This window comes from Dermacentor variabilis, chromosome 7 (genome assembly GCF_050947875.1).
Source record: "Dermacentor variabilis isolate Ectoservices chromosome 7, ASM5094787v1, whole genome shotgun sequence".
NCBI classification, from domain to species: Eukaryota; Metazoa; Arthropoda; class Arachnida; order Ixodida; family Ixodidae; genus Dermacentor; species Dermacentor variabilis.
The window spans coordinates 71,714,866-71,739,466 of record NC_134574.1 but is presented as its reverse complement, the minus strand read 5'-3'; the positions used below and the strand labels follow the sequence as shown (position 1 = coordinate 71,739,466).

General features: G+C 45.8%; 1 protein-coding gene across 1 annotated transcript in view; it reads left to right on the top strand.

The window, feature by feature from the left end:
- The window catches only part of LOC142587523 (transient receptor potential cation channel subfamily M member-like 2), a 147,628-nt gene that overhangs the window by 4,338 nt on the left and 118,689 nt on the right, over positions 1-24,601 (top strand). The window contains exons 2-4 of the mRNA XM_075698598.1: positions 809-901; positions 18,663-18,842; positions 22,376-22,594. Coding sequence (XP_075554713.1) covers positions 809-901; positions 18,663-18,842; positions 22,376-22,594 — 492 coding nt within the window. The remainder of the gene's footprint in view (positions 1-808; positions 902-18,662; positions 18,843-22,375; positions 22,595-24,601) is intronic.

The following is a 24,601-nucleotide window of genomic DNA, read 5'->3' as shown; positions in this document are numbered from 1 at the left end:
AGACACGTATGCAGCTGCACTTAAATTTCGCATTAGGAAGTATCGTACTCGCCGGTGATTTTTTGTCCTCATTGAATAGTGGCACATACCAAGAGGCACATAACCAGGGGACAAAACTAGTCCGGTGGTTCGCTTCGAACACAGTTCCCACAACAAAGCAACCTGATCATTTAGAAATTATACCGTTTACAGCCCGGTGACCGATGTTGGCGGGAAAGAGGTTCGATGCGGACAAACATACCGCAAACTGGATGACGTCCCCAAACAATGTTACGCAGATCAAAATGATTTCTGCATACGCATGTATTCAGAGAAGACCTCGTCAGGTAAGACTTTGCTCTTAATAATCAGCAATAACTTGGCTGCATCCGTGAGCACGTATGGGATGGCTATTTCAAAAATTGCCATGTATAGGCGGCGACTGTCGGATAACCATTATTATATTTGACAAATGATGTGCGGTGCTAGCATTGCACGCAGCACTATACCTGACGTGTTGTTATAAGGTAATCAATTTATGCTCCATTGGACAGAAGAGGTCTGAGCCACGTAATTTTTGCGATACCTTAGCTAAAGCAATACTATCAAGAACTTGTCTCGGGCAAACACAAGTTCTTGGCACAGTCGTTTTGCCGATATTCTAGTGTTTCGAGTTCCGGTAGTGTTAAAAAAAATTGTTAAAAGGTGTATGTCAGTATTCCTTTATGGCGCTGGGTGTTTTTGCGGTAGCCGAAATGCTTCATTAGATTGTGCAGTAAGTTTCATTTCCATTCGTGGGCAATTCTCATGGGTGTTTTCCTGCTTGCAGCTGCAGTCAGCCACGGTCGACGAACCTGCGTCCCGGTACCTTTGCGGCAAAGGGACCATCCACTTCTGGAAGAACTTCATGTTCGAGCCAGAGGTAAGAGCAACGACACGAACAGAACAGCCTGTGCATAGCTTGCCTTTTTTTTCGTGAACTTGTCATAGGCCAGTAAGCATCATACCAGGATCGTATTTGGGTACGTGGAATGTTTTTTAATAAAGGCCTACACAAAAGAAAGAACAAGTGCCAAGCGTGTTTCGCACGTGAACATGGTGCTTTGCATACAAAGACCTGGCAGAGTGGTATTAAAATTAATGCCTACGAAGTATTTAACATCTGTAGCATTGCTACACACAGCCATGAATCAAGTCTTAAGAGACTCCATAACGAGCTACGAATGTGAGTATGGATTACTAACTGCTGCAGGTGCTGTGGCACGTGCAAGATGAATTGCATGTCATTAATAGACAGTTTAAGGAAAGATTTTAACCTCTTACGTACGTTAAACGCAAGCACCTTTACGGGACGTTACGCTGCACATCCCTTCAAGGCATTTAGTTTGCCGTACGGGAACGCAAACGTATAAGACGTTAAAAAGCAGCGGATCTCTGGTGCCTCGTGCCAAACGTATCTCATCCAAGTCAACTCCTTAGCAATCATCCTGCTGCTGCTGTGTGGACGCGTCTCGTTAGGCCTACGCCGAACGATTTCAGAAATTCGACGCACTATGCGCTCATAACTAACGTTTCAGGTGCGTTTAGAGGAAGCGAAAGCTCGTTTGAACAGCTATTGGCGATCAGTGAGAGTGAGGACGTAGCCATTACGAGAATTCACGCTGAAGCCGGAGCTACGGGTGCCTCCATGTTCGACATGGCTATTTCTTAGCGTGCGTAAACATTACGAACATTAAACTTGCCATATAACGTAGGTTACCATAGCAACGTAAACCACAGCAACCCAGTAACGTTCGGGGCATGCGTAGTGAGGACAGCGCTATTTCTTTACGTACGTAATGCATTTACGTTTGGTTGCAAGCGCTATTCTAAACTGTCCAGTTCCTTGTAGTCAATTACATTTTTGGTAGCGTTATAAATGATCTATTATTTTCTCTGCGCTGTAAAGCTCACTGTAATTTAGTTAGTTTTCGTAGCAACTAATTACGCGTGACCAGGTGGTTTATGAGCGCTTCAAGCTGCAACAAGCACCTAAGCTTTGAGCACTTGAATTAGGAAGGAAATATAATAGAACGATCCGGATTGTGTCTCGCAGAGGCGCATGTTCAGAGTGTCAAACTAGGACGCTCAGTTTTTGTCCCGCCTTCTTGTCGCTTCGGCAGATGTTGGCCAACGATGTGAACCGCGGCTCCTATGGCTCGATCGTGATGGCCACTTCAGACGTTTGTTGCAAAAAACAAAAACAAAAACAAATCGCCTATCGGGAGCGCCTTCCTCGAGCTTCAACAGCAATGAAGCGCCCTGCTTCATAGAAGACTGAAACGTGAGCATCGCAGCATTTAGCAAGCACAATCTTGTGCACAATGTTTCATACGTTACAACACCACCCTTCCCTCCAGCGTGCGCGTCTTGGGGGTTTTCAGTGTAGCTGCCGATGTCTTTACAAGAAAAACAAAGACGAAAGCAGACGAAAACGAAAAGCATTTGTTATCGAAGATAACGTGCTAATACAGGGTACGCATTGGAAGAGCCAATCCAGATCGTCTTGTTTGCTGCATATGTGGGCAATCTTAATAATAAAATGGAGGACGCTTAAGCTGCGCCTTTAACAGTGGAACGCGATAGCATTCAAATATTCCTGACTGCTTCTCACGCTTGCCGGCAACTGCAGCTCATGTAACAGTAATGTTTGCCGGGAAGCGCTGGCAGCGAACGCTATGCTTGGCCCATGCACGAAATTTCAGACAGAGACTACCGAGGGTTCCTGCAAGAGTGGCAGCTGCTGAATACCACATTATCGACGACGTCACTCCGCCAGATTTTTTTTTAGTTTTCGCGTAACAGAATTATGTTGTCTGGTATATTCAAAAACAATCGGATGCTATCGTGTCTATACGTTGTGGGCAAATCGTACTTTAAAATTTTTCTACCGATATTATCTTGAGGAATTCAATTAGTTCAGTAATTTCCTTGCGCCACATGGAGGGCCTGCGTGGTTGGGTATGCGTGGTTGGGTTTGCATGGTTCGGAATATTTTTTGCCGAGACTATGGTCGACACTGGACGCGGGACGCCGACGCCGGATTTCCTGCGACACGGGGCCCTTAACGCTGTCGCTTTAAGGGTTGACAGGGAAGTAGCGAATGAGTAATCGATTATTTTTACCAATTTCTGCATCCCCCCACTTGCTAAAGACATGCACCCTGTGCACGACAAACAGCGCAGGAGGCAGCGAGCAAAGGCTCTCCAAAAACAATTCTCCACCTCAAAAGACGTGCTCTATGTTGATGCCGCCGAAAACCGGAACAGAAATCATTATGCAACATCAGGCATTAACTCTCACGGCCAGGTCGCCGCGGCCGCCTCCATTCCTGGCTCTTCCTCGGAGGAGGAGGAGGAAGCGGCCACAGCCCTGGCCCTCACAATCGCAAATTCATCAGTTATCGTTAGCGACTCCAAAGCAGCCATACATAACTTCGGAGCGGGCAGGGTCTCTAAGCCAGCGCTTTCCCTCCTCTTGGCCCATCTTTTCCATCAAACTGTGGCATTAATCTGGGCTCCCGCGCATGCGGGCCTTGCCGGAAACGTGGTGGCTCATGCCGGTGCCCGAGGATTTACAGTCCGGACTCGGGCATCAGATGTGTCGGACCTCGCCATGGAGGAGGCGCCGTTTACAGCGCGGGATCGACTTATTACCTACCACGACATCTGCACACACTGCTGATTAGACCATTTAACCTTTCCGCCACTCATGCGCAAATCCCCGCGCAGGTGTGAAGTTCTGTGGCGACAGCTGCAGACTCGCACCTTTCCGTCCCCTTACCTCCTCCACCCCGTTCATGCCTCCATTTGCCTTGCTCTTGTAAATTCTGTCTCTCTCCCAAAGCATACTTAAACCACATCATGTGGGAGTGCCCTAAGCACCCCCATCCCCCTTTCCTCATGCAATTAATAACTAGTGAGGAGCAGTGGGAGGCTGCCTTGCGCAGCTCGAGGCCCGACCTTCAGGAGGCCATCCTGGAGTGGGCTGAGAGGATACCCCACCCTCTATTCATTTGCCCCCTTCCTTTAAAGAGCGATAAATAAAGCTTTTCATCATCATCATCAATTACTTTGTCTTTAATTGGTCACTGCAACCACCCTGCAGGGGCGTCTGCATCAGCAGGCGCTTGGTGTGTTGCGACACCACGTACCCGAGCACGTGAGGGTTGGACCCTCCCGCGTGTAGCCGTGCGCGGCTTAGCCGTGTCTGGGGAAACGGGGATCCTGGGGGTTGAGATGATGATGGGTGTTTGGACCGTTAAGGCCCCTCGCCGGAGGCAACACACCTCTTCGGCTTCACATAGACGGCACCTCCAGACTGACCCACCTGGAGGACATCGGCAGTTGCCTTTTCCTTTCTCTCCCTCCTCGAATCTTTGTCTTTATCTCTCAGTTTTTGACATTTCCTGTCTCCTTCTCTCTTCTATTCACTTCCTTCTTCTCGGCGGCAAGGTTTAACCCTGTGTGGCTATCCAACCTTGGGTACACCATATTTGGTTATAGTGACGGCGTACGACCGGCGTCGTGCAGACTTGTATGCAAGCTCTGCCGCGTCCCTTCGTTGGGCTCCTTGGTGGGTGGTCGGCGCTGTTGCCGAATGTATACATTTTTTCATGGAAACTTCTTTCCCCTCCCTTGTTGATCGCCCTCAGAAACGAGGGTGCACCGAAGATGTCTTCAAGTTTTTCGGACACCAAACCCAGAAGTATCCCCGCTTCCACGTTATTCATTCTGAAAAGCTAAACAAAGCAGTGCGAATCGTCTCAAAGTCCTTGACTGATGTTTTTAGTCCAGGTTACAAGGTGTCGAGGATGGCAAGCCGTGACCTCCTCTTAGAGCTCCGCGATCTGAAACAATATGAGAAACTACCGAAACTAGTGTCATTTGAGGACACCCACATAACAGTAACCCCGCACCGCACAATGAACACCACCCATGGTGTTGTGTCGGATGATGATTTGCTTGAGCTGACTGAAGCGGAACTCCTGGAGGGCTTCAGTGAGCAAAATGTGATCAATGTCAAAAGAATAAAGATGAGGCGAGATGGCAAAGAGATTCGGACGAAGCACCTAATAATTACCTTTGGTTCAAGTGTCTTGCCCGAGTCAAGTCGAGGCCGGGTACATCAAGCCCCGTGTTAGGCCGTACGTGCCAAATCCACTCCGTTGTTTGAAATTCCAGCGCTTCCGCCACAGCTCACAGAGCTGTCGAGGCCGCCAAACTAGTGCGAAATGCATTGCCCAAGAACACACCTCTGAAGCTGTGAGAACGCTCTCCACTGTGTAAACTGGGACGGGGATCACGCCGCGTACTCGCGGTAGTGCCCCTCCTGGAAGAAGGAAAAAGAAACTGTAATGAACAAAGTAAAAGAGAATATATCGTTCAAAGAGGCATGCAGCCGGGTAGCATACCAGCCAAAGAAAAGCTTTGCCGAAGTGGCGCGTCAGGGGCCAGTGTCACAACGGCCTCCGGCGTCTGTCCGATCCACTAGAAGTGAGCCGGCAGTTACGCCATCTGCCCCTACGGCGGTTGCAGCTAGCGCTGCTCCGCCAACCAAGCAGAAGGGACCATCGACCCCGAAAGTGGGCGCAGCCGAGGCTGCCCCAACCTCCCCGGCCCCTTCGAGCGCTGGCAACAGCCGGCGCCGCCAAATCCCTCAGGGTGCCCCATCGACCTCCGGGCTGGTGGGCGCAGGGGTCTTGCCCTCCAAGGCGGGACTCTCTCCGGTATCTTCTCGCTCGCAAGAGCACGTGTCCGGAGCCTCACTAGAGGCAATGGACACTAAACCTGTCCTCAAGGCGCACCAAACGCCTAAGGAGCGGCGAGGCTCCCTCGAACGCTTCAGAAAGGGCAAAACCCCGATTACAGGGCCTCGAAAGAGCTCTGTAATCTAAGGCATCACTTCCGTTTTCGTACACACAGCACCTGTTTACTTCCAATATGGATACACAAATCATTCAATGGAACGTCAGAGGTCTCCTTAGAAACCTTGATGATGTGCAAGAACTCATCCACAAACACAATCCAAAAGTGCTGTGTTTACAGGAAACAGACTTGAAATCAAAACACACAAAATTCCTCCGACAGTACACCATTTTCCGCAAGGACCGTGATGAGGCTAACACCTCGTCCGGCGGTGTAGCAATCCTTGCAGACAAGTCCGTAGCTTGTCGCCAGGTAGCCTTACAGATGCCCCTCGAGGCAGTGTCAATTAGAGGGATTCTTTTCAATAAGTTAGTAACTGTCTGTGCGATATATATATCCCCAAGCTATCACCTCCAAAAAGCTGATTTCTATAACCTCATAAAACAGCTCCGGGAACCCTACATACTTCTGGGCGAATTTAACGCCCACAACACGTTGTGGGGAGACGCGCGCTGTGACGCAAGAGGGTGACTCATTGAAAACTTTATTCTGACCTCTAGTGCCTGCCTGTTTAATAAGAAGGAACCAACATATTACAGCATTCAACACAATTCATATTCATCCATTGACCTAGCAATAGGTTCCGCTTCCCTTCTCCCTCATCTGGAATGGAATGTGATGAATAATCCATTTGGAAGTGACCACTTCCCTGTAATGCTAAATTGAATACGTCAGCACTAATGCCCCCCACATACCCCCCGGTGGAAACTAGCCTCCATTGAATCCATAAATTTTAAAGAATCAATTTACTTATCACGAGATCTTATCACTGATTTTAACATAGACAATGCAGTAGCATATTTTACTTGCTTTATCCCCGCAGGGGCGTCTGCGTCAGCAGGCGTTTGGTGTGTTGCGACACCACGTACCCGAGCACACGAGGGTTGGACCCTCCCGCGTGTAGCCGTGCGCGGCTTAGCCGTGTCCGGGGAAAGGGGGATCCTGGAGGTTGAGCCGATGCCGGGTGTTAGGACCTTTAAGGCCCCCCGGCGGAGGCAACACACCTCTTCGGCCTCTGCTTCACGTAGACGGCACCCCCGGACTGACCCACCCGGGGGAAATCGGCAGTCGCCTCTTCCTGTTTCTCTCTCCCCAAACCTTCGCCTTTATCCCTCACTTTTCGATCTTTCCTGTCTTCTTCTCTCTTCCATTTACTTCCTTTCTCCATTGTGGCAAGGGTTAACCTTGTGTGGATATCCTACCTTGGGTACACCATATTTGGTTATAGCGACGGCGTACGGCTGGCGTCGTGCAGGCTTGTACACAAGCTCTGCCGCGTCCCCTCGTTGGGCTCCGTGGTGGGCGGTCGGCGCTGTTGCCGAACATACTCATTTTCTATGGCAGCACAAACCTCTCTCGTCTATGATCGGCGTCTGAAAAGATGCCGCACCGAAGTACCATTCCATTTCTCCTTTCGGGGCAACGCTCCATCCTTCCCCAAGTACTATGTAGTACATAGCGAAAGCAACATGCCAGTAAGAAAACTCTCACCATTCCTTGTAGCCAAATGCTTGAAAGAAAAAATCGGACCGACGTACAAAGCCTCCAAAATGTCTAGCGGGGACCTCCTCCTAGAACTGAATGATAAAGACCAAGTGGAGAAGCTCACTGACCTTACCAGTATTGGCGACGCCACAGTGACAATTTCACCACATAGAACACTGAACACAAGCCGGGGAGTGATATCTGAAGAAGACTTTATTGGACTGAGCGATGAGGAACTCCTTGAGGGTTTCCAAGAACAAAATGTAACAAAAGTACAAAGAATAGTAATCCGTAGAAACGATCAAGAAATTCCCACTAAACACGTTATACTCACCTTCGGAACAAGCGTAATGCCTACCTCTCTCGATGCCGGATATGTCAAAGTCAATGTGAGACCATATATCCCAAACCCCAGACGATGCTTCAAATGCCAAAGATTCGGACATGCTTCACATGCATGCCGAGGACAAACAACTTGTGCTAAATGCAGCTCAACTGATCATCAATCTGAAAACTGCACTTCTTCCCCACATTGTACTAACTGCAAAGGAGACCATCCAGCCTACTCGCGGTCTTGCCCATGCTGGAAAAAAGAAAAAGAAGTAATAGCACTAACTGTCAAAGAAAAAATATCGTTCTTTGAAGCCCGAAAACGACTGTCGTACCTTCCGCGACGCAGTTATGCCGATGTGACGCAGGCGGGGGCAGCGTCACAGAGGCTTCCGGAGTCCTCCGAGCCCACGCGCAGTGGTGCCGCAGTGACTCCTCCCGCCCCCGTGGTGGAAGCAGTCAGTACTGCTCCGCCCTCTTCAACGGCCCTGCAGACACCAGTCCCGCAGGGTCCTAAGATCAAGCGAACTCCAAGGCCCGAGACACGTGTCTCGGCGCCAAACTCTCGGTCCTCCAGCGCCTCAGAGAGAGCAATGGAGGTCGAAACAAAAACCCCGGTGTCCCCGACACCGAAGGATAAGCGCTCCCTCGAGCGCGGTAAGAGGGACAAAATCCCAATAACAACTCAAAATAAGAAGGCGATAACCTAAGGGTTATCGCTCTGTTTGTATCTGCCTTCTTCAGATCCATGTCACCTAACATCTTTCTTATCTCCCATTCACTCGTTAATATCATTTTTTACCTTTCAATTTCATAATGGCTTTCATGATCCATTGGAATTGTAGAGGTCTCATTCATAACTTAGGTGACGTAAAAGACCTGTTAATAAACTTCTCTCCTGTGGCCCTGTGCTTACAGGAAACCAACCTAGGCGAAAAACACAAGAACTTTTTAAAAGGTTTCACTGTTGTACGGCGCGACCGCAGTCAGGCGAACCGGCTGTCAGGTGGTGTAGCCATTGTTCTGCCAGTTGGTATAGCAGCCAGAGAAATTCCCATTAACACTCACATAGAAGCCGTTGCTGTCACCGTTTTAGCTCACAAAACCATCACCATTTGTTCAGTATACATTCCGCCGCATTCAGATTTTACCGTAAGAGACCTAGAGTTAATTTTAAACCAGCTACCTGAACCATTTTTAATAGGCGGTGATTTTAATTCGCATAACACGTTATGGGGTAGTAAAACTACTGACAACAGGGGTCAAACGCTTGAAGATTTTATCCTAACAAATGACATATGCCTTTTAAACACAGGTGCGTCTACTTACTACTCCCCAAGCACAGGAGCTATGAGTTGCTTAGATCTAGCACTGTGCTCTCCATCTCTTTTTTGCGATTTTCAGTGGAATGTTATTCAGAACCCCTATGGTAGTGACCATATGCCCGCTATCATTAAAAGAACATCTACTTTTCCTACCATCCCACTGAGGCCACCCCGTTGGAAACTCCATCTAGCAGACTGGCCCCTCTTTACCGAAAAGGCCACTCTGGATAACATATCAGATGAGCTAACCATAGATGAAATGAACGATCAGATCACCGCCTGTATACTTGCTGCAGCAGCAGAAACAATCCCACAATCGTCATGCTTCCTAAGAAAAAACCTAAAACCCTGGTGGACGAAAGAATGTACGCAAACAAAAAAACTACAAAACAAAGCGTGGGGTATCTTTCGGCGATACCCATCACAAGATAATCTACTCTCTTTCAAAAAAGCAAAAGCGAAAGCCAGGTACACACGCAGACAAGCAGAAAGACAGTCATGGAAAAATTATGTATCGTCTGTAAATAGTTCAATAACATCCAAACAAATGTGGGATCAGCTTCGCAAGTTTAGAGGCGATTACGCTTCTTACACTATCCCCATACTGTCACCTCCAGGCACACAAACAAATATAAAAGAACAAGCAGACATATTAGGGCAACATTTCCATGATATATCAAGCTCGAAAAACTACTCTGCTGCATTCCTGAAACATAAACAATTAGCAGAAAAACTGAAGCTTCCGACCACAGGAAGTTCAGAAAGACTGTATAATGGCCCTCTAACACTTCCAGAAATCAACAGAGTCCTTACTAGTGGCAAAAAAACAGCACCCGGTCCGGACAGGGTACACTATGCAATGCTAGCTCACCTATCCCCTAAAGCAGTTGAGACCCTGCTTCATTTCTTCAACATAATCTGGGAAACGGGGAAAATGCCCAAAGAGTGGAAGAAAGCTATCATAATCCCGTTCTTGAAAGCCGGAAAGTCTCCCACAACAGCAACCAGTTATAGACCCATAGCACTCACAAGTTGTCTTGCAAAGTCCTATGAGGCCATCATCAACATAAGATTGACATACGTCCTTGACACAGAAAACATGCTAGATAACCATCAGTGTGGATACAAGAAAGGTTGCTCCACAACAGATCACCTAGTCCGGCTAGAAGACGAGATACGTGCGGCCTTCCTACACAAACAATATTGTCTCACTGTTTTCTTTGACTTAGAAAAGGCGTACGACACAACATGGAGGTTTGGTATATTAAGGGACTTAGCAGATTTAGGAATCCGAGGTAGAATGCTGAAATGTCTAGCCGATTTCATGTCGGACCGAACATTCCAGGTGCGTTTAGGAACGGTGCTGTCACGTGTATTCATTCAGGAAAATGGTGTGCCACAAGGATGCGTACTAAGCACAACACTCTTCATAGTAAAAATGAACTCTGTTAACAAAGTCATTCCCCCCTCTATCATGCACTCTATATACGTCGATGATCTGCAAATAGCGTGCCGCGCCTCAAACTTACATACATGTGAAAGGCAGCTCCAGATAACAATTAATAAACTAATGGAGTGGGCTGAAAAAAATGGCTTCCGTTTCTCTACTCAAAAAACCGTTACAGTGCTATTCTCGCAAAAACGAGGATTGTACTTAGACCCGCTTCTAAAATTGAATGATGTCGCACTGCCGGCAAAACAAGAATGTAAATTCTTGGGAGTAATGTTTGATAAAAAACTAAACTTCCTAGCACACATTAAAACACTAAAAATTAAGGCAAATAAAGCATTGAATATCCTAAAAGTTTTGTCTCATAAGCACTGGGGTTCCGACCGAACCTGTCTTTTACGTATTTACCGGTCTCTTGTGCGTAGCCTTTTAGACTACGGCTCCGTGGTCTATGGTTCAGCCAGGCAGTCCTACATCCAACTACTTGATCCAGTACATAACCTTGGATTGCGACTGGCAAGTGGTGCCTACAGAACGTCACCCATTCAAAGTTTATATGTTGAGTGTAATGAACCCTCCTTGCAGCAGCGCAGAGCATTACTCACTTTTTCCTACGTACTCAGAATTCTGTCATCACCTCAACACATATGCTACAACATCCTTACGCAGTGCAACTCACGCTTACACTACACAAATAAACCGAATATGATTAGGCCACTTGTCCTGCGGTATGAGCAGTACTGTCAGGATTATGACATTCCCCACGAAGTCCTCCAGGTTGCCAAGAAACCACAACGGTTGGCCCCATGGTACCATTTCACACAGTTGTGTGACTGGACACTAACACATTTAAAGAAAAGAGACACTCCACACGAACACATCATACAAGAATTCCGTGCTCTTCAGGAGAAGTATCAAAATCACATGGAATTCTACACGGATGGCTCCAAAACAAAAGAACACGTGGGCGTAGGGGCCGTAACAGACAATTGGGAAACAAGTATTCGTCTACCAAAACATGCTTCGGTTTTCACTGCTGAAGTTTATGCTGTATGGGTAGTAGTTAAAAAGATTATCACTGGCAAGCACAAAAACACAGTCATATACACTGATTCCTTAAGTACACTGAAAGCTCTAAATCTGAAATCTGAGTGTGAACCCCTGTTAGGGGATATATTAAACATGGTCGCGCTTAATAAATATGGGAGATCAATCCGCTTCTGCTGGGTACCAAGTCATGTTGGGATACCGGGGAACGAAGCAGCCGATAGATGTGCATCGATGGCAGCGAACAAAGATATAACAAACACAACACTTCCATACAAAGATAGCATCCGTGCGATTAGAAAAGCCTTAACGGCGAAATGGCAACGCGAATGGGACCGTTGTGCTGACAACAAACTACATCTCACGAAACCCATAGTTGGCGAGTGGAAGTCATGCTATCATCAGGAGCGGTTCATCGAAGTAGTTTTATGCCGACTACGCATTGGGCACACACACCTCACACACAATTACTTACTTACGAAAGAAGACACACCAACATGCGAGAAATGTCAACAGCCACTAACAGTTATACACATATTACTAACATGTACCCAGACTGAAACACACAGACGAACACTTTTGCACAAACTATATCAACTACACATACCTCCACACCCTTCTCTAATTTTAGGTGATGATCCACTAGTGACATTATGTGACATCCGTAAATTTCTAGACGACACTGGACTTCTACATAAAATATAGATTATTAACAAAGCATTTTCCTTCATTCACTGGATTTTAAAACACCTCGTGTTTGGCGCAGCATAGCCTTAGCCGCTTTTGCGCCATTAAACCCCATTTAACTAACTAACTTTACTTGCTTTATAATCGACGCAGCTGAAAAGTTTATTCCCCAAACACCAGGTCTCTCTTCTAAAAGACGGGTACCCTGGTGGAATGAGCAGTGCAGACTTGCACGAAAGAAACAAAACAAAGCCCGGGGTTTGCTGCGTCGCTCTCCGACTGCAGAAAACCTCATAGAATTTAAACTCGCTAAGTCACAAGGAAGGCGCACACCGAGACAGGCAAGGAGGGCTAGCTGGGAGAGGTTTCTCTCGGGCACCACTTCCTAAAACCAAGAGTTCAAAGTATGGAATGGCGTAAGAAAGATAAAGGGGGAACAAATCCACCCTCTGCCCTTAGTGGACGACCATGGAACTTCCTTGGAGGACCAGGCGAACGCTCTGGGCGAACACTTCGAACATGTATCAAGCTCCACACATTACACAAAATCATTCCTCAAATATAAGCAATTAGCTGAACTTAAGACACTTGATCGTAAATTCCGTCCGGATGAACCATATAACCGTCCTTTTAATATTGCCGAGCTTAAAGCTGCATTGAGCACATGTAGAAGCTGGGCACCGGGAGCTGATAGAATCATCTATGACATGATTAAGAACTGACACGAAGACACACAAATGACACTTCTGGCACTTTTCAACTCTATCTGGGCTGCCGGATACCTCCCATCCTCATGGAAGGAAGCTATTGTTATTCCCGTCTTGAAGTTGGGTAAAGACCCTTCCTTGGTGGCAAGTTATCGCCAGATAGCTCTTACAAGTTGTCTTTGTAAGCTATTTGAAAAAAATGAATAATCGTAGATTAACACATTTCCTTGAACTGAACAATATGCTTGATCCCTATCAGTGTGGCTTTAGAGAAGGGCGGTCCACAACTGATCATCTTGTACGCATTGAAGGAAATATCCGCGATGCATTTGTACATAAACAGTTCTTCTTATCGATGTTCCTCGATATCTAGAAGGCGCACGACGCAACGTGACGATACGGGATCATACGAGACTCGTCGGGGATGGGTATTCGTGGAAATATGCTAAACATACTAGAAAGCTATCTGTCCAAACGTACCTTCCGCTTAAAAATCGGCAATGTATTGTCGCGACCTTTTATGCAAGAAACTGGTGTACCCCAAGGAGGTGTGCTTACCTGCACGCTCTTCATCGTGGAGGTGAACACGCTTCGGGCTTCATTACCGCCAGCCATTTTTTATTCTGTTTACGTCGATGGCATACAAATAGGTTTCAAATCCTGCAACCTTGCAGTGTGTGAGAGGCAAGTACAACAGGGCTTGAACAAAGTATCTAAATGGGCAGACGAAAACGGATTTAGAGTGAACCCGTACAAAAGTTCTTGTGTGCTTCTCACAAGAAAGAGAGGGCTCATTCGAGATCCCAATATCGAAATTTATTGTCAGCAAATCCCTGTGAACAAGGAGCGCAAGTTCTTAGGCATCATACTTGACTCTAAACTAACCCTTATTCCACACATAAAGTATCTCAAGGTGAAATGCTTAAAAATGAACTTACTGAAAATTTTATCCCACACAACACGGGGCAGCGACAGGAAATGTTTGATGAACCTCCACAAGAGCCTAATTCGATCACGATTGCTCTACGGTGCCGTTATCTATCATTCTGCCGCCCCGAGCACGCTATAGATACTAGATCCGGTCCACCATCTAGTAATCCGACTGGCCACTGGCGCTTACAGAACAAGTCCCATTGAAAGTTTATATGTAGAATCAAATGAGTGGTCACTCCATCTGCAGAGAACATACATCAGCCTAACATATTTTCTGAAAGTTCACTCTAATCCTCATCCGTCTTTTAATACCGTTAACGATATGACATATGCTACACTATTTCGTAATGGTCCCTCTGTAAGACAGCCCTTTTCACTTCGTGTCAGGGAGATTAGTGCTGAAATGAATGTGCCACTCCTCAAACATCGTTTAATGCCTCCAGCTAAGCTGCTACCGCCTTAGGAGTAGCAGATAATACAATGCGATTTAACTTTCATGCAAGTTACAAAGCACGCCCCAGATATAAAAATCCGTATGCATTTCGTGGAACTCCAGTACAAGTACTCCTGCACGGAGTTCTACACAGATGCATCGAAGTCACGCGACGGGGTGTCCTATGCAGTCGTCGGTCCCTCATTCTTGGAATCCGATGTACTGCATCCGGAAACAAGCACCTTTACGGCTGAGGCCTACCCACTATTGTCGGCTGTGCAGCATATAAGGAAAACAAAACTAAAAAATCTGTTATATATGCGGACTCCCTAAGTGCTCTGAAGGCCTTGATGTCATTTTGTAAGCACAAAAATCCAGTAATCAATTAACTATATTCCGTCCTATCTAAAGCGTATATATGTAACCAGCATGTCATCATATGCTGGGTGCCGGGTCATAGGGGCATTGAAGGCAACGTTCTGGCGGACCAGATGGCCACATCAATTGCATCGTATTCTGTTAATCCTATCGCTGCAGTCTCTGTCACAGATCTGAGGCCCTTCTTGCGCGGGAAACTGCGAAAATACTGGCAACGCTTGTGGGACATGTAAACAAATAATAAGCTGAACGTAACAAAGCCACAAATAGGGTTCTGAACTTCTTCAACAAAATCACGCCGAATAGATGTGCTATTCTGTCGTCTAAGAATAGGACACACGTTTGGCACACATAATTTTTTACTCACTGGAAATCAGCCTACAAAATGTGGGAGATGCGGGGAGAGGCTGACCGTCCTCCACGTCCTCCTGGAGTGTCGGAAAGCCGAATCTGAAAGAAACATTTTCCCTTAGCATACCGGCAACACATTCCCCTTCATCCTGTAATGTTGCTCGGCCCAGAACCGCTCTTTGACACCAACGCAGTCCTAGGTTTTCTGAAAGATGTTGTGCTACATGTTATTAGTCCCATTAGTTCGGAGCGCCTCCTCTCTCCAGAGGATAGCGCTGTGATATACTGTTTCGTATAGCACATGCCTCTAGGCCCTTGTGTTTCAAGAGATTTGGCGAGGCAGTAGTGCTTTAGGCAATTTTAGCATTTCGCAAAATTTTATGTATTTCATAATTCTTTCTTAATGCATTTTAGTGATCATAGTACGCGTCATTAATCATTGCCATAATTTTATTACGTGTAGATTTCATGCAATTTACACCAACTCTTTTAGGACCCTTTACAGTCACGTCACATTAAATTCACAGAACCCATCAGACCACTACAAATTCATTACCACTAGCATGGCGCTCTCTGACCATACCTGGCCCTTGCGCCATTAAATCTCAAACAGCATCATCATCATCACTGCAACCAATTAGATTTTAATGAAGTAATTATAATTCGTTTCTTTTCTTCGTTTATGCCTAGAGAAGTTTGCGTGCTGCACAGGCCAAAAGGGAGCGTTTACACTAGGCTTATTGCAAGCAAAATTATTGGTAGCACATTGTTGTGCTGAGAATATATTTCTGTGTGTGGTATCGCTAGAGAAAGACAAAATTTTGCATAGAGTGCTCTAGGCGCTCAGGTCGATAATTTTCAAACGTGTCTTCTTTTTTTACATTTTTCAAAAATTGCAGCACGTTTTCCACAGCACTGTGTATACGGCGTAACTCTGCGTAAAGCCAGATCCACGTGAAATAACGTGTTATTGGGCTAGCTGGTTCATACTTTGTGAAGCCGTTATGCGCAAATAAAATGAACACAAAAGACATAAGACCGGACACTAGCAGCGACCCTATGGCGTTGGGCCTTGAGTCCTTGGTGCTTGTTTTAGTTTACGCTACGACGGATTCGCCATATCCACATGCTGCGGTTTGTCTCCGATTTTGGCCGTACTTCCACAGAAACCTGACCTGTGGAGTAGTTGCGTTCTGCACAATTCTGACTGCTCCAAAAATTATTTGGCAATTCGGAATGTTTCCATCTTCAAACATGTGAAGTTTGCAAATGGGGAAAAAATGCCGTGCACAGATTTAAGTAATACTGATTTATTTTCTTACATTTATGAATGATATAGCTTACACTATAGTGACTTCATAAGGCGTATCATTCAAGCTTACCTCAGCAATCAGAAGTTATTTTTCGCTCAGTTGACTGCGGAATGTGCCGTTTCGTCACTAAATTTTTCATTCCAGCATGGCCACGTATATCGTCATATTGATGATGCTTACGCGGTTGGCCTATTTCTTGACAAAGAACAAGTTCAGAATTTGTGATTAGCTCTACGAATAACAGAGTGGCCCTAGCTTTCCTAATTCCAATATTGTAGGAGAGCCGTATTTCTTTCAATCGTTTCTAGAAAGTCGTTTCTAGGAACGGACGCAGTGCGTTAGACGCAATATTTGAAAGTTACCATTATATGTATTTTTATATTTAGAGTTCTCATTGATATTTTACTTTGATCTGATCCGCTGTTTTCAGTCACCGTGAAGATATTCTTCCTTTACGGTATTCATAATGTTCTACGCATTCAATTAGGAGTGCGGAATTTACATAATGCATTTATATTTCACGAATGAGTCACTAACGCGGGACTACTATGGTAATACTGAATAAAACTGTGTTAAATTTTATTCGCGATAATATTTCACTCATGTTGTTAATCTTGCAGTGCAAACGCACTTCAATACGTAGTCACGTTATTTCTTTGTACTTGGTTTCGTGCTTGTTTCCCGCCGAACTAACTGCCTGTCCTCTTTCCACTTTGCTTCTGTAACCAAAGAATACTGTCTATTGACCGTCTCACTCGCGGGGTTGCAGTGTGGCTACGATATTGCGCTGCTGAGTGACGTCATAACCATCAGCAACTTGTCGACACCCGTGTCTTATCCCGGCCGCATTTCGATGTGGGCGAAATACAATAATTATCGTGTACTTGAAAATTAATTAGGGACACATTAGACAACCCCAGGGGGTCACAATTAAGGCTGAGACCAGACACTACGACGTGCTCCATAATCAGATCGCAATTTCGGCACGTAGAACCCTAGGAATTATTTTTATAGACCATCCCGGTTTTTGACTTTGCAGCTATTTGTCACACCTCTCCAGAGTCTCTCAGGGTTTACATGCATTATTGACCCTCCGCTGCGGCTTCCCCCAGATCTATCAGTATACTAAATAAGTAAAATAAGAATAAAAATTATTTTTATGAGCTTCTCTTAATTTTTCAACCTTGTAACAACTGAAATTTGGGAAATTTTTGGCTTTTTACGTGCGTATTTAATATTACGCTACTGCTTGGCTATATATTCCATTTTTATTGTTATCTTGTGTTAGCGATAGCAGGTGTCGGAGGTTGCGTATTTGGTGCACTTCAGTGCGTGTTTATCTTCAACCTAATTTTCGTGCCGTTGTCTTTTTTACTATGTTTAAATGTGTCGGTTGCGCAGTGTTGTTCTTCTTTTTTTTCTATTTATGTATTAAGAAAAATAGAGACGAGGCGACGAATATTCTGCCGAGTGAATGTACACAGCCACCTGTAAGAAAGTGGCGAGGACTTTTTTGTGTTAAGCTTTCGGTGGCCATTCATGTCGAATGAACTTACTGAAATTATTTGAGTGAATGGAACTAAAGTTCAAGTCCATATATATATATATATATATATATATATATATATATATATATATATATATATATATATATATATATATATATATATATATATATATATAATGCTGCGCACCTTGTTTTAGGCACGAAGTACCTTCCGCTTTGATTGTTGGCTGTTTTCGTTTGTGTCTATCTGCGCACGTCATTTGCATTTGGTTGTTTATTGCTGTTTCTCCTTATATATTTCTTATTCGGCAGCCTCTGAATATTGGCGCAAACGCATTTTTCCTCAGCCGTACCAGATTGCATCCTGTCAGACAAATATATACATTCTTGTGTCCGAGTGACGACTTTCTTTTAGTGGGAAAAGAACGAAAAGGGGAACCGAGTGGCTCTACACCTTGTTAGACAATATTAGGCAAATAACTGAGTGAGGGAAAGCACAATAGATGTGAACTGTCATTTTTATTGAAATGTACAAAATGATAGGGAAGAGGAAGACGAAAGTGAACGAAAACACCGCTTGGGGGCGCACGTGGAAGCCGAAACCTCACCTGCCGCATTATGCGTGCTTCCCCGGCTTCACTGTCTGTCTGCTTCGTACGATTCTTTCTCATGGGTACATTAGCGTGTGCTACAACTATCAAGCTTTCGAAGAAGCTTGGTGGAATTCGCACCAAGCGTAACGAGGGACCGCATTCGTCTTTCTCCCCGCAGGGCCGCCCTTACATCCGGGTGACCCACGACATCAGCATCGAGGAGGTGCTGACCATCTTCACCCGCGAGTGGAAGTTCACGCTTCCCCGCATCGTGCTCGTGGTCATATCGAGCCTGGCCACTTGGCAGGAGTGGAGCGCTCCGAGGCAGCTAGAGAACCTCAAGGAGGGACTCATCAAGGTACGTGCGTGTTCCTGCGTGCAGGTGGCGCTTCGCCTGTTATACATGGGACTGAGGCAGGGGTGCCCTTTATCCCCGCTGCTGTTTATGATGTGCATGGTGAGGATGGAGACGGCGCTAGAAGGAAGTAATATCGGGTTTAATCTCTCACACAAACAGGCGGGTATAGTAGTTGAGTAGCAGCTTCCTGGTTTAGTTTATGCGGACGACATTGTGTTGCTAGCTAACAAGCAAAGTGATTTGCAGCGTCTGGCTAATATCTGTGAACAGGGAGGCGAATATTTAGGTTAGAAATTTAGTGTTAGAAAATCAGGTGTTATGTTATTCCATGAAAACAATGGACAGTGGAGATACAGGGCCAGGAAATACCTCGGGTAACAGAATATAAATACATTGGTATATGGATAGACGAAGGCAATAGATATATGGAAACACAGGAAGAAATAGTAACAGTGAAGGGGAAGAGAAATGCAGCCATAATGAAGCACAGAGCGCTATGGGGATACAATGGGTACGAGGTCCTCCGAGGTATCTGGAAAGGTGTAATGGTTCCAGGACTTACTTTTGGAAATGCGGTTGTTTGCTCTAAATCAGGGGTACAATCATGCTCGATGGGAACCAAAGGTCAGTGGGTCGCCTCGCATTGGGCGCTCACGGGAAGACTACAAATGAAGGTGTGCATGGTGATATGGGCTAGACTAGTTTTGAAGTGAGGGAATCTCGCAGTAAAATTGAGTATGAAGAACGGCTGAGGAATATGGAAGAACGTAAATGGGCTGGAAGAGTGTTCAGGTGTCTGTGCAGGAAAAACATTGATTCACAGTGGAGGAAAAGAACGAGGAAGCTTACCAGCAAGTATGCGGCCTGCAGGGTGGGCAACACAGCAAAAAAGAAGGTCAAGCGGAAAGTTGGAGAGGCTGAAATAATCTCATGGCTGGCGGCAGGGGAAAAGAAACCTGCCATGAGTAACTAAAGAGTAAAAAACAAAATCAGGAAAGAAACAATTTATGATAATTAGTTCATAGTGTTTTTCCCTTTTTTTAATTTTTAGCATAAGTAGGACATTAGGCAGTATAATACCAAGAGCTTGGTGGCGCAGCCTACCGCCCCGCTCGAAAGGGGACGCTCCTAACATCGATCCATCCATCCATCCATGGGCAAATTTGGTTATAGGAGTTCATAGTCTTCTCTTTCTTTTTTCTTCCTTTTTTAACCTAGGTAGGACGTTAGGCAGTATAATAGCAAGACCTTAGTGGCGCAACCCACTGCCCCTTTCCAAAGGGGACGCTCATAACATCCATCCATTTATCCATCCGTCCGTCCGTCCGTCCATCCATCCATCCATTCATCCATCCATCCATCCATCCACCCGTCCGTCCGTCCGTCCGTCCGTCCGTCCGTCCGTCCATCCATCCATCCATCCATCCATCCATCCATCCATCCATCCATGGGTAACTCGTGTTTTGTCAAAACGCTGTCCGATGATGCTAGCTCTGTTGGAATAGCCGTTATCGTCGCGTTATTTCTGTTTCAGTAGAGCAAAGCCTCTAGCGCGTGTTTGCACCACAGAGGCACCGTCACTTAAGGCGTGCCGTCTGCAAAACCTATAAAGCTTATTGGCGGAGCTTATTGAGGCTTAAAGCAGCTTGTGGTGGCTTAGCAACGGGATGTTCCGCTAATTGGGTATAATATAATAATTCTTTTACGATCTTCTATATGCGATCATACGTGAGCCACGTCATCCTGTGACGTCGATTGCAAATGAAATCGCACAAAGTACGGCGGGAAATCGATATACCAAAAGGGGGCCGTACAAGTAGCGCGCAAGTAAATCGCGGTGTGAATAGAATGTAGGAGCTAGTTCATGGTACTTAATAACGCTCGTCTTGAAAAAAAAAGCAGAATGTGCCGCATAACATTGGCGTATTTTAACTTATATGACATGATGCGCCATTATGCGAGCCATGCCCACCAGTTTCATAACAGACGTCGCGGATTGTTTCCTTCACAACGTCATCCTACGCCACGGCAGCTCCTCACGTACTGCGGTCGTTGCATCTTGCCTAAGGTCATCGGCGACAGCCTCCGCTCATTGTCTGCTGAGCATCAAGAAACGCGCCAGGAACGCCCTCTCCCGTAGACGCTGACTGAGTTAGACCGCAAGACACTTTGAAGCACTGCTGTCTTTTCTACTATTACTACATTCTGCACGACTACTGGTACTGCTTTACTACAGTTATTTTAATAGGTGTCCAGGTTATCCTCCATATGGTCTACGGAATTACTGATAAAGCAAATTATTCCTAAATGTCCTCACTGGAACGTCCTGAAGAGCACAATTCGTTAAAGCGAACGTTTCTAACCAAGGTAGGCCTAAAACGGCATAGTATGACAACAATACACTTCCAAGCACTACCGTCTTTGCTATAATCCTTATATTTGTCCAACCTGCCAGCCACATTTTCATCCCCTTTCACAATAAATGTACGTCGCCAAGAGGTCAATTTCTTTAATAACGCAAACTTTCCTACAATTTTTATGCCTGCTTTCCTAACCATGACGGTGGCACAAAAGCAGCAAAATATCGCCACCTCGCGAATTTTGCGTGACGATTGCGTGACGTACGCACATAGGATAGAGTTCCAGTGGAGCCTGGCATAAAACACTTTCGCGTAAAAAAAATAGGTAATCGTAAAAACAGATGCAGGGATGTGCAACGTATGAGGAAATATAATGTGATAGTTACGAGACAGCAGGGGAGTACAAGACCAATCGGTTCGTTCTTCTAACAAATGCCCATACAAATTTTTGTGGGATCCCCGATATGTGTAGATAGGATTATTGGATATAGATGCATGGGTTTAATACGGTTGCTTTATCGGGTCCCCAAGTGCGTTTTTCCCAGTTATTATGGTAAGCGGAGCGCCCTAAGCGTAGTTCTGGAACTCGTTCCGTAAATAAATTGAGATGATGACGACTGACACCGAAGTAGTTGAAGTGAATGGGGTCATTGTCAAATCAATTTCCTCGTTCTCTCATGGTGTTTGTGTACTGTGGCGTTTGCAGATGTCACCTCGTAGGTAGAAAATAGTAAACGGCATGACGCGTAGTACTTGAATTCATTAACGAAATACAACTTCATGTCTCGATATCATTGGGAGTAGCCACTGAAAAAAGATTAATCGCCTTCGACTACTATGGCTTTGTTTTACAACTTTATTTACAATTCTTTGACAGAAAACTGGGACCATTCACCAAGTTTTTCGTTCTTAAGTGCTCTTGGCCCTGGCCGCCTTCTTTAATGATGCGTCCAGCGTAACGATTAGCTGGAATTCGCTCTTAGGAAAAATTCCACCGTAAGAGTGTCATGTGAATGCGAGCCCTGGTGCATTGATTATCGCCGCTGAATAACGACGCAGTCACCTATATTGCATCTTCTTAAATGTCCGAGTAGAAACGCAGCGTGTAGACAATTGAGGAAGGCACCTGGCCAGCTTCAATTCAGAGCCGGCGCTGTCGCGCTTTCGTGGTAGGCGGCAAACACGACCGCCATGTGGATCCTGACGAACGGCATCAACACGGGCATCGCCAAGGACATCGGCTCGTGGGTGAACGAGGAGCTGGTGCAGCGGCTCATCATGCGCTGCCACCGGCACCCGCACACCGACTTCGAGAAGTTGCCGCCACTCTGCCTGCTGGGCATCGTGCGCGAGGATCTCCTCACCTGCGCCGACAAGTTCGAGGCCAGCAAGGTGCGCTTGTGACGTCGTCACCGCTGCGAGCGACGCGAGTCGGCGTCTCGCGTCACCACTTGTGTTCTCGCGTACATTGTTTGCTGTGACGCCGTCGCGGCAGCCACCTTGGGTGCGAGCACGCAAAGAAACCGCGTAAACAGGAAACGCCACAGATCTAGAGGCGCGAATTCTACCGAACGACAAATCCATAACAGTGAGAATACGGTAAAATATGGTCGCCGTCAAAAGCAAAAAAATAAATGACGTACACGTGATAATATCGTGCACTTACATCATCGTGTACGCCACCTTTGTTTACTAGCGCGTCGAGAAGGTGCGGGGAAATGTACACGCACCTTCTACCGGCTATCGATGGCGTAGGGACTCTCTCACTTATTAGCCCCCGCGTCGACTCCGGCAGGGATGCGAAGAAAAGGTAACATTCGGACTGACAGCGCTACAACCTTGACATCGCTCGTTCGAGTGTTACACGTCCAGCTTTGACAAGCTCAAGCTCAAGCGACGTTCGCGCTTTTGGCCTCGGCCGCAAACAGGCCCAAGTCATGCGGAGCATCTACGCTTCGATATTTTCCAGGTCTCCGACAATCGTGATAAACGATCAGACCTGTCACGGCGATGTGCATCGCGACCTTCGCATTTTTTTTTTCTCCCGCTCGTCAGGCTTTTTTTTTCTTTCCTTCTTTTTTTTTTGTACTGCGACAACACTTTAGCGCATGCAGCTGGGTTTGCTTTGTATATTGCGTCGGTTCCGTCATTCATCCGTTCACATTTTATACGACCGCATGCCTTACCCTTGAACAAACAGCCCTAAAACCACTGGGTTTTTTCCGGTTTCTCTTTGTCAGTGAACGGAAATTTGAGGCGCGAGCAGGCAACCAAAACAAAGAAACAAAAATAACATGCTGGTCTTCACTGGCGCACAATGCCGTTGTCGCTGTAAATGAGTTCAGAACCGAAGAGCCCGCTGAACTCAACTGTTTGTTTTTCTCTATTTCTGGCGCTGCTGTCATCTTTGAAAAGCTTTAGCGCAAGGCGCCTATACTGTGGCTATCGTAACCTTAATCTGTAAAATATCGCGAAGACTATGTCTCCGCTGATCAAGTTATTGAATTAGCAAGACTGATTGTTTGTGATTTGATTGATGCGATGTGATTTCCATTTAGTTTGATTGTTTCTGTGTGATTGATTTGTGAAGCGGATCACATGAGAAAGATTGAAGGCTTGTGTGCAAGTTCCTCGTCAAATGCACTAGCACAAAGAGAGATTACATATCTCAATCAATTTGAAGCCTTGCACATGTGCCTCGCGTATTGTCAAGACATGGCAAGTGATTTAATTTTCCTGGCGATCGATTTGATGGTTTTGATGCCCCTGTTTCTGCGCGTGCATCCACACTATAGTATATATACATGGTCTTCGCTTCGTCTATAAAGTTGCTGGAAACAGCGCTATGGTGTGTCTTTCTTCACTTGTCCCTGTCTCTCGCGCTGTTCTTATTTTAAACTGATTGTTTTGCTGTATAGTACATGTCGACTATTTATGCACTACCTTGAAAAAAGTTTCTAAATGGATGAATTTGCTTTCATCGTTAGATGACACTAGTACATGAAATAGCATTGTACAGAAATGCATCAAGCCCATAAACGAGGCACTATCATCTGTCTGTTTCGTGAGGAGCCGTATACTCATATAAAACCATTATTCGATCAAAACAAAATAACAAAAAGAACGCATTTACGCTAGGCGAATGTTGGCGAGACCACGTTACACAGTGCGGATTTGTAAGCATATGAAGCATCAGAACAGTTCTCACTACTTGTACAAACACACTGCCTGTGTCGTTTGCACACTACCGCTCACGAACAATCTGCAGCGTTGACTGCTCTGCGTGTCTATTTCTCTCTAGTTTGATAGTCTTTATATCTAGTCGATATGTTTTATGTTAAGTGCAGATATTCTCCAATTCGACGCCGCATGCGTTCAGCATCCCGCAGCAGTGGCGTG